The sequence below is a fragment of the Phragmites australis genome, chromosome 13, assembly GCF_958298935.1.
Source record: "Phragmites australis chromosome 13, lpPhrAust1.1, whole genome shotgun sequence".
Classification (NCBI taxonomy): Eukaryota; Viridiplantae; Streptophyta; class Magnoliopsida; order Poales; family Poaceae; genus Phragmites; species Phragmites australis.
The window spans coordinates 24,712,418-24,723,573 of NC_084933.1; the positions used below are offsets into that span (position 1 = coordinate 24,712,418).

At 52.9% G+C, this 11,156-nt stretch overlaps 1 protein-coding gene across 1 annotated transcript; it reads right to left on the bottom strand.

The window, feature by feature from the left end:
• Nucleotides 1-619: 619 nt before the first annotated feature.
• Nucleotides 620-1,258, bottom strand: LOC133889556 (Holliday junction resolvase MOC1, chloroplastic-like). Its single transcript, XM_062330033.1, has one exon. The coding sequence runs from the start codon at nt 1,256-1,258 to the stop codon at nt 620-622; it is 639 nt and encodes a 212-aa protein (XP_062186017.1).
• Nucleotides 1,259-11,156: the final 9,898 nt, after the last annotated feature.

Below are 11,156 nucleotides of genomic sequence, written 5' to 3' on the forward strand. Positions count from 1 at the left end.
TATGCCTAACTCCATTTCAAATCCAAATTCGATTACTCTTTTTGAATCAATCTCAAATCCAGATTCATCAATCATTATCGATTTCGTACCCACATGCAATTCGAATCCTCGTTACAAAGTCTTATCAGTTTCTAATTCAAACTCATTTGAATTATGCCAATTCGATTCAATTTAACCTATTCAAATTGAATCATTACAAACTCAAATACATTAATTGAAATTGTCACAAATATCTTCTCTCTCTCATCTCTCCTTCTCTCTCCTCAGCCCATCCCCTTCCCCATGCTTCTCTCTGTTCATCATGCACAAAAGTCCTCTCTCAGCTCACCGTGCATCACTCCTCTCCTCTGATCTTTTCACCGAGCAGGCCAAAGCCGCTTTGCTCTTCTCCTCTATTCTTTCACCTGCAAGCGATCTTCTCCACACACATACATGCATACATAGCACACAAACACCAAGCTCCCTCCGCCCTGGCTTCTCTCTCTGCCGAGCTGCCCGCGTGCACGCCTTCCCAGCCCCTGCCGTCGTGCCGCTGCTCTGCCTGCGTGCAGCTGTTGGCCCACATCGCGGCGCCATCCTGCGTCGCCGCTTGGTTGCACTCCTTCGCATTGTGCTCGTGCTACACAGCCGCTCGGTCGTGCACACCTGCCGGCGTCGCGCCGTCCGAGCCATTCTCCTCCGCTGAGCCTCCACCACGCCGTCTGCGCGCCGCGCCCAGCCGCGTCACGCCGCCTTCACCGCCCCGGCCTGTGACGCCGCATGTGTGCCGTCGGGAAGCTCCGCCCCTCCTCCGCCGGTGAGCTCCGCCTTCAACCCCTCCGGCCTCCCTTGCTCCTTTGTGTTGCACCGCCGTGCACGCCGCTTCTCCACTCCGGTCCGCCGTCCCGGACCTTCGCCGTGCCGTGCTGCCGAGCCTCCGCTCAGCCGCGCTGCCCAGGTAGCCCGGCCCGAGCCGGACCTCTTCCGCTGCCCGGTCGGCATCTGCTGCTCCTTCGCACCGCCGCCGAAGCCGCCTCGGCCGCTTCTCCCGGTCGCCCTTCTTGCCGTCCCGCCGCCGAGCTCCCCATCTCGGCCGGCCACCATCCCGCGCTACGCCGCCTTCACCGCCCCGGCCGACCTTCTTCTCCGGGCGCGCCACCCTCTCCGGCCGCCTCTTCCTTTGCGCCGTCGCTTTTTCTCCGACGTCGCGCTCTCTCCGCCAGGCCACCGCGCTCTCCCTCCCCGAGCTCCGGCCTTCTTCTCTCTCTCCGGCTCCCATCTCCGGCGTCGCCGCCTCTCTTCTCACGGCGCGCCGCCCCCCCCCCCCTCCTCTCTCCATTTTTGCTGAGTCTCATGCCCACACAAGCCAAAGGCCGGCCGGCCTTATCCTTTGGTGCCCCCCCTCTCACCGGTATGTGGGCCCCACGAGCCAGTCCATCGGCCTGGTCCGCGGTGGACCGCACACCCGCAGCCCACACCGGTCCACGGACCATGAACCGAGTCCATCCAAGTCCGGTCCACGGTGCACCCACCTCACACCCACTCTGGTCCACAAATTCCGTAGACCGAGTTCGCGAAACAGTAGTCCTTTTTAATTTCCAGATTTATCTTATCGGTAAATCTTCCGATAGCCATATCTTCTCCAATTCAACTCCGATTTCGGCGATTCTTTCGCCAATGTTCCTCTAAAATCATAATCTACCTCCATGCCAAATCTTGTAAATTTTGGAGTTCGTTTAATTTTCTCGTTTGGTAATTATTTGTATTGCGGTATTTGATCTAGATTTAGATTTTCTCCTTTAACAAATAAAGTCAAGTTTAGATAATTCCATAAATGTGTTTGAGATATAATCGTGTTTAAGTTGCTTATATTAATCTCGCTTAAGAGTAGATTAATCATCATGTGAGTTAAAGGGTAGGTTTTAGATTAATCTTTTAATCAATGTTGTAATGTATTGTTATTTCATGTGATATTTCATGTGATGCCTTACAATTAATCTTAGCTCAATTAAGGTAATCAATTAACCCGTGTAAATGATAGATAAATAGATATTAGTCATTAGAATATGATAGAATAATTTAACATTGGTAATTAATTAATTGAATAACCTTTTGATAATTAATTAATTAGATTCAAAGGATAGATTAACCTAATTAATTAATTACCTATATGCTTTTATGATAGTATTAAATATAACTTAATTAGTGTGACAATTAATAAACTAAGTAATTAAGATTAGTTACTAAATAACCAGGTTTAGTGCTATAGATTAGAATAATTAATCTCCACGCTTAAGCACAGATAATCGTCTAGAGTTATACTTATGTATATATGTATACATACTCACATACATATAGACATAAGTATTACACATATATTCATATCTGTACACGTGCACTCACCTACACGTAGAATCTCTAATTGTCGTCTTCCGGCAATTAATCTAATAAGAGTTCACCTAGTTAATCGTGATTTGTTCAGGTTTTCTCTTAAGTTGATAAAACAACTAGGTTAATAGCTTAGCCTAGTTTTGCTAGATTATCCTATTATTCTCTGTGTACTAGCTTCGTGTTGATTAGAGTTGCCGATCATCTTCCGTTAGGTTTAGCTTTCGTCGTTTTTTCCGTTGTTCTTCTTCCGCTTTGGTATTCTATTGGTTTTGTTCTGGTGTTCAATTGCTTAGTCGTTGTGTGCTTTTTGTCGTTAATCTGCGTAGGCTCGAAGTCAAGGTTCTAAGTAAGAACGCGAGGAAGGAACTGAAGGCAAGGTCCAACGATGAAGAAGAATCCCGGGAAACTCGAGTGACAAGACCAATCGTGAATTGACCCTTCAAGAAGGCAAGTCCTATTTCCTTGATCATATTAAACCTATGTTTTCGAATAATATATATGATCAACTAAAATCAGACTTATTATCGCATGTGCTATATATTGCATTTCTTTCAAACTACTTGTAGTAGTTAACCCTATCAACACTGCCATGCCATACATGTTATCATCCAGAATACATATCACCCTAGGAATACCTGTTGTTACATATATTAACAATAGACGACACCTTGATATCTAGCATGCTTAGGATTGAATACATCTCCTCGGAGATGTCGCTTTTAAAATACGTCTCCTCGGAGATATTGCTTTTAAAACACTTCTCTTCGGAGATCAATTTGCTGTTATCAATGATAACTCATATACCATGATTCCTTGATGGTTGTGAATCCCATGATTGTGGTGAAATCCTTGATGTCGTGTGGGACATGGAAGGTGATGTGTAAAAATGGGTGAAAACTGTTTTGGCGCGGGCAGGTAGAGTAGTCCTCCGGGGAGGATGCTCTTGGGGGCGTGAGTTACATGATGGTATTCATTGCCCGTGAAGATGCCTAGCCCGGCCGCTTAAGGACCGAGTCTTGCGCCGTCATGCTTAGCCACCCCGTGCAACCATGCGTCCTGTATGGGCAGGACTTGATTTTCCTTCACTGGACTGAGTTGGGCATCATACCAGGAGGCTGAGAGCAACGAGCAGCCAGGGGTCTATCTGTCCCGCTGTTTGGAGGTTCAGGGACCGGCTTAGGCTTAAAAATGGAGGCTGATCTTCGGAACATGCAGCTCTGGAACTTGGCGTGTCTCGTGGAAAAGCCCGGCAGGAAAGGTGTTTGGAGAGTCTCGGTATGATTCGCTCCTCCGCTTGCAACGGTTGGAGGCTGAGCATATCGTATGGGTAAAACTGTACAACCTCTGCAGAGTGTAAACCTATTCGAATAGCCGTGTCCACGGTCATGGACATGCAAAGCATTGACCTCACTTGAATAGACTCCGGGTGCGTGTGTTTTGATGAGTGAGTGTGTGGACTAGATGTCCGTGTGATGTGGTTCCTGGCTCGATCCGCCAGAAGCTGTGTGGTACTAGAGGTACACCAGATGTGATAAAAAGGGACTGCGGAGTGAGGTATAGCCCCTCCCAGGACTGAAAACCCCCAGATACAACTTGTTACCCTGGTTTTGGTTTTAAAACTATTTTGACAGCTTTGCTATCAGGTCACCTTCTAATGCGTTGGGGACTTGAGGTGATACTCAGTACCAACAGAAGATGCCTGCTTTTGTTTTCAAAAGCTTTGTTACATTTATTTCAAAAAGGTTAACGGTGGAGAATATAACTGGATATCTGCATAAAACCTGCTTTACGCTTAAAACTATGCCGTAAAGCCTTATCCTTGAAATATTCATTATGCATCTATCAACCCCTTTGAAGTAGTATAGTACTTGTTGAGTACCTTCCGTACTCAGTCTTGTTGCTTTCAGATTGTTGAGTTGGATATCAACCTCAACCCAGATGAAGTCGAAGAGAAGAAGTCTAAGGTCGCGTCCGCACCCGAGTTGCCTGTGGCATTGGGTTGCACCGTCGTTTCGCTCCGCTGCGCTGTAGGCTCTTCTGCCTGGCTGGTCTGCTATGGATTCTTATCCACCAGATCATCTTTTCTCTTTTCAGGTATTTATTTTACTTATTTATATTCGAAGTATGTATTTGATATCATTCTGTTGAATTCTGTGCGTATCAGCTACTTGATCCAGGGACTGATACAGGAGGCACAGGGGGACCCGAGTTCGGGGTCCTGACATCCGCGTGGGTATCTTCCAGGAGTTTCTGCTCCCGCGCGGCCGCCGCGCGGGCCTTTTCCTGGGCACTCGCAAGCTGCGCCCTCTCCAGGGTCAGTCGGGCGCGCTCTGCTTCGAGCTGCCCCTCCTTCGCGTCCACCGCCGCGCCCAGCCGCCCGACCGCCACCTGGACGCCCTCGATCGCGGCCAGGAGGGGGTCAGCGGGCCGGGCGGGCGTCGGTGGAGCGCCGGCCTCCCCGCGGTTCGCCTCCGGGGGGTCCGAGGTCCCCATGGGATGCCACACAACTATCCGCCCCGGGCTCTGCCTGCCCGGGATAGGTTCCTCCGGTGCCGAAGACTCGGGCGGTGGCCGCATTCCCGCCTCGGCTGCCGCATCCGCCGGCCCCGGCAAGGCCGCTGTCTCCGCCACCATCCGCCCCGAGCTCTGCATGCCCGGGGTAGGTTCCACCGCGGCTGAGGGCTCGGGCGACTGCTCCGTCCTCCTCTCGGCCGCCACTTCCGCCGCCCTCCCCTTGGCCGCCGCGTCCGCTGGCGCCCCCGCCGTCGCTGCGTCCGCCTGCCTCGCCGCGGCCGGCGGGCTTGGCTCTGGCCCCGGCGCTCGAGCTCCTTCAGTAGCGCTGGCGCCTGCGGGCGGCCTGCGGGAGATAGGCGAAGATTAAAATCAAAGCTCAGTTCGGGCAAAGAGCGCCCAAGAAATAGCAAAGAATGAAACTTACCCGGTCGTCGTCCCCCGGTACTGCCATTTGGCCGCCGGGAGCCTGAAGTTCGGATCCGGCGGCGCCGGCCCGGAATCCTCCCGTCTCCTCTTCCGCTGGGGGCTCGGCGGGGCCGCCGCGCGGCTCTCAGGCGCCGGGCTAGGCCCCATCCGCACAAGTCGCGGTTCCAGGACCGGGAACGCCGCCGCTGCCGACGGCGACAGCGGGGAGTCTGGTACTGGGATATAGACTCGGGGGCGCTTCCCCCGATCCCCCGGTGCCACCACCACTGCAATGTCGGCGGTGCCCTCTTCTCTGGTGCCGCGGCTGCTGCCCGCAGCGACCCCGCCACCAGCCCGCGCCGGGCTGTTCATGGCCTCCTCGCTGATCAGCTCGTCCAACCCAGGGAGCTCGGAGGCCTCGGGGCTCTGGCTCCTCGGCCGGTCCACGAGCCCCTGGGCATCGAACTCCAGCAGCTGCGCCATGATCGCCACACGATCGGGGTTGGCGCAGAGCGCCATCTCCGGCCACGGGAGCTCCGCCTGGCTCATGTCTTCCACTCCGGTTATCACCCGGGTCATGCCCTTCAACTCCGCTAGGCCCAGGTCCCAGCTTGCGCCGATTTGAGTTCGGGCGATGTCTTCAGGCCCGGTGTAGAACCAGCACGGCCGGGGCCGCTCCCGCAGGGGCGCCAAGCGACGGCGCAAGAAGTCCGCCACCACCATTACCGAGGTCAGCCCGGAGTCGCGCATGAATCTTATGCGCTCGAGCACCGGCTCCAACCTCGCGTCCTCCGGCAGTGACGCCTCCCACGTCGACTTCTGGGGCTCCGCCACCACTTCCGGTAGGATAAGGCGATCATGGGGGTCGACGTCGACGAAGAACCAGTCCCGTCGCCACTCCTCCCATTTGCTGCGTAGCACTTGGGGGATGTACTGCTCCCCCAAGCCATCTCGCAGCCGAAAATTGCAGCACCCTGCGACATCAGCCGTGTTGTACCCCCTCTTCTTCCCGACCGACCGCAGGACGAAGAAATGTCGAAGCAGCGTCACCGAAGGCACCACTCCCACAAACATCTCACACAGGTGTGCGAACACCGCTAGCACCACGACAGAGTTCGGGCTCAGGTGCAGCAGCTGGATGCCGTAGGTGTCGAGGACCTGGAGGAAGAACGTCGAGAACGGCGGCACCAGCCCTGCCGCCACGAAGGACGTAAACAAGACGGTGCGCCCAGGAACAGTCATCGCCGGTGGAAAGTTTGGCGGAGTCACCACCGAGGCTCCCTCCTGCCCCTCGGGGACCAGCAGCTTCCTGATTTTGTTCGCCGCCTCCTCATTCTTCAGGCGAGACTCCAGCAGCACGCCGTTCGGAGTCCTGTCACGACAGCCTCCTCTGACTCTCGGCATCTCGACGGGAGCGGAGATGTTCTGGTGGTGGAGAGAAAGGAGGAGAAGCGCTCCGATCGCCTGAAAGGTTTCTAAAGGCTTCGGAGCACGAAGGAAACAAGGGCAAGATTGCAAGAAGGCGTAAAGAGAGGGACGGATCGATCCCCTCCCCCTTTTATATCTCAGAGTTCAAACGTTGCCGGCCAACGGTTCGCTCGGCGAGACGGCCCCCTCGATCGGTACAACTGCCAGGCGAATCTCCCGCCGATCGTGCAGCGTCATCGGCCGCCAGGCGTATTTTCCTCGATCTGCGCGGCGGCCGCGCGTGCCACCCTTACGATTGTCATGCCCTTCGTGAGTTGTGTGGACACGCGTCTACTCGTCTCCCCGCTGGGCCGTACCCGAGGCCCGGATCCAAAAAGGCCACCTCTCAAAAGCCTGCCATGTGGCGTCCACGCCAGCCTCGGCCTCGTCCACGACGAAGGGCCCATCCGCAGTCTCCGTGCCATCGCCTACCAATGGGCCCGGGGGCTACTGTCAGTGTATCAGGAACCGAGGGTCCTTGAGTTCCGAGACCAAGCCAGCCATCCGCCACGTGTCACCATCCCACGAGGTCCCTCCTGCAGGATGACGAAAATCTAAAGTTCCAGGAGAAGGTGCTCGGGGCCACAGCCTCTGATCCCCGAGCACCCCAGTTCCCCGATGACCCGCAGAGTCCAAGTACCGGGAAGAAAGTGCTCGGGGAGGTGCCCGCTCGCCCCCGAGTACCCTAGTCCCCCGATGGACCGAAGAGCCAAGCGCTCGGGAGAGAGTGCTCGGGTCTGCACGTGGCAGCCCCCGAGCGCTCGGTTCCCCGAAGGTTCTACAGAAGTGCTCGGGAGAGAGTGCTCGGGGCTGCACGTGGCAGCTCCCGAGCGCTCGATTCCCCGAAGGTTCTACAGAAGTGCTTGGGAGAGAGTGCTCAGGGCTGCACGTGGCAGCTCCCGAGCGCTCGGTTCCCCGAAGGTTCTACAGAAGTGCTCGGGAGAGAGTGCTCGGGGCTGCACGTGGCAGCCCCCGAGCGCTCGGTTCCCCGAAGGTTCTACAGAAGTGCTCGGGAGAGAGTGCTCGGGGCTGCACGTGGCAGCCCCCGAGCGCTCGGTTCCCCGAAGGTTCACGCGAGAACCCCTGATGCCCCGACGACCTAGGAGGGCCCGCCGGCGAGGTATCAACCAGTCAGAGGTCCGAGGCCGTATTTAATGGGCATGCGCGGCCTGACATCCTGACATCCTGACATCCCCGACTGCTCCCGCTGCAGTGTCAGTCCCTGCCATGCTTTGGCAGGGGGGCGTGGGTCCATTAATTGCACGGGTCCCGTCCTGTATCATCCGGGGTATCTCGGGATAACGTTGCCAGGATCAAAGCGTTTCGCCAGCCACCCTGCCCTGGCAGAAGAACAAGACAGGGTGGGCGCGCCGGGTGCCTCTGTGGCCGCCCGGTGGGCCCTCTCAACGGTGCCAGGACGTCCACAGTGACGGGTGGTCGGATGCGCGCCGCGTTTTTCCACCGCCCCTGTCACTTCGCCCAGAGGGAATGATGACGCCTTTCTCAGTCGTGGCGTCTTGGAACTTGTGCCCCCTCTTTCCCATTTGGGGTATGCCGTGGCCGGCGAGTGTATAAAAGGAAGGGATGGACAACACAGGAAGAAGGATCGAAAAAAGATCATCGAAGGTAGACCTAAGCACACGAGAAAACATCCGAAGACAGATTGAGACGATCGAAGACATCATCCGAAGAACACCGCAAGCAAGCTTGAGCAGAGCTAGAGCAAGGGAGCCTCAAGCTCTCAGTTAGACAATATATTCTTGTAACCAGATATTTCCCTGAGGGATTCCCTTCGAGGAAGGATATTGCATCCACACAGGAGTAGGGTATTACGCCCCCGTGCGGCCCGAACCTATCTAAACTCCGGTGCATTTATTTCTCTTTGCACTAGGTCGACCACCCCCCCCCCCACCGGCCGTTGTATTTATTTTCCACTTCCATTTATTTCTCCGACGAACTCATTCAGGATCATCCTCCGACAGGAGTTCATCCTCCGACAACAGCAACACGTATCTCATCCCGTAACCCATCAAAAAATTGTGCGACATAGAACATGGGCTCCTAGGACTAGAGATGTGCCAACAAGCTATGCATCAGTGTGTTGAATCATTCGGCATAATACAGAACACTAGTAGTCTGATGAAATCTAGTGAACGACGAAGAACCGATTGGAACTCATCTTTCCCAAATTTCTCAATGAAGGCAGTGGTGAATTGATCCCAATCCATCGAACAAGTAGTGTGCTAGATAGTATGTAACCACAGAGCTGCACTAACGCTAAGGTGCACGGTTGCCAAATTAACCCAAAATTTAGGATGAATTCTAAAGACTCGGAAATAGGCTTCACATTTGAGTTTCCATGATTTTGGCCCTTCCTAGTCAAAAGTTGGGAAATCCATCCGTGGCAAGGCTGTGTGGTACCCCCTAGTCCCGTGTGGTAGTGAATCGAAGGAAGAAGCAAGAGGTATGGCATTTAAGAACAAGGACGTACCCTTGACCGGGGTAGGATTGGGGAATTTTGTTTTCCAAAGATTCCTTTCCCCGGTTGAAATTTTCAATGTCATGGCCTCCCAGTCTGAGGTCTCCACTCTCGCTAGCGGATCGGTGAGAACCTTCACTGTAGGTCCTAACTCCTCCACCGACTTAAGGATTGTCGCGTTGGATGTCGATAGCTCTGCCAAAACCTTGGTGATCTCAGCCGCCTTCTTCTGCTCGCACATGACGTACTAGGGCCACCCAAGGTACTCCGGTGGCTCCACCAGGATGGTCACCTCTCTAATACAAGTTGTCACAATCCAACACTATCGATGGTTCTAGGAGATAGTATTGATAGAGGAACTGGAGAGTTAGAGGGTTTAGGGGAAGAACAGAGGTAGGGGAAGGCACTATGAGGAGATTTTTCAGAGTCATGTTCTTCCTTGCCTACTCCCCTCTCGCCCTCTCTCTCTTTCTCTCTCTCAATAAACTGCTTGGGTTGTGCTCTCATTTGGCTCAGGTGTTGTTTGGGTACAGTGTGTTGGGCCTTTGCATCTGAGTTCTAGCCCACTTTGATGAGGACATGGCTCATTCGGAACACTGCTAATAATCCTCAATCGTACAAAGGTCAATTACAAGAGCCGTACAAGGGCCAATTATAAGAGCACGTGCACAACAATAAAACCATCAGATGAACTCGTTTCTCGCTGTTCATGCCTTCTTGGATGGATTACTACTAAATTCTTGTGATGTTTTATTGTTTAGGAATATGAGAGAAGCATCACAAGCTCACCTGGGCGTTATCACTCGAATGCCAAGTCTATTTGAACAACAAGTCAAGCTCAAGTCGGACTCCAAATTTGACTTAGTATCTCAGGACAATACGTCAGTAAAACGGATATAATTCTCACATACGAAGTCCGATTGAGGTGATCTTAGACTTGCTAGAAAACTTATGAAGATTCCTTTCTAATGGATCTATGCTCGACCAAATATTCCTTATAGTTTAGTTAGAGTCGACGAAATAAGGTGATGTGTCACCGTTTTGGACCTTTTCGGGTTATGTAATCGTGTCCAGATCATAGTCCAGGTTGTGTAAGCCTCTTTCCATGGCTGCACAACCCTAAGTCGACTTCTTCATGTCCCCCTACATATACATAGTAGCTATCATAGTTTAAACTCGAGTTTTACTTAGATTATTCTGTTTTAGACAGTTTCGTCGTCTATCAGTTTGTAGAACCCTAAACTCGAGCACTTCATTGATAATCAGTAATATTCAGATTGTATTTATCTGTTATTGCTTGTGTTCTCGGTTCGCTTGTAGGAAAAGCTTTCTTGGCAAGGTCAATCGCGTCTTGGCATGGTTGATAATCACAAAGTAGTGGTGTAGTTGTTGCGTTGATTCTCAATTTGTTATGGTCAGAGCCTTTGGATCATCAACGTTAAAATTCTACCGAATCGACTTATCATATTACCTTCAGAAGATCGGGTAAACACGTCACACTTGGTTTGGCCTCCAGTCTTGGCCTCCTTCTCGTTCCTCACTTTGTAGGTGTTCATTGTCTTCTCTTCAATTGGCCTCCTCTGTCCCACGTAGGAATGATAATTTAACCCGATTACCTGTTTATTCGTGGGTAAATACCCTAATAGGACTAGATATGAGTAGTATTTGATACCCGTGGGAACGTTTGTGAGCGAAAAATACTACCCAATCGGTATACAGGTATGAGTATATATTAGACGTATCTATACCCGTGACACCCATTTACCCTATAGATCAATGATAGGTGACCATATTCCTCTAAACCCTAGTTTGCCCAGATCTACCCGTGCCAGGCCACCACCACCCCGCGTTGCCGCTCCTCGCCGCGTCGCCTCACGCCACCCCCCGCTACTCCAAGTTTACCACAACCCGGACGTTTGAA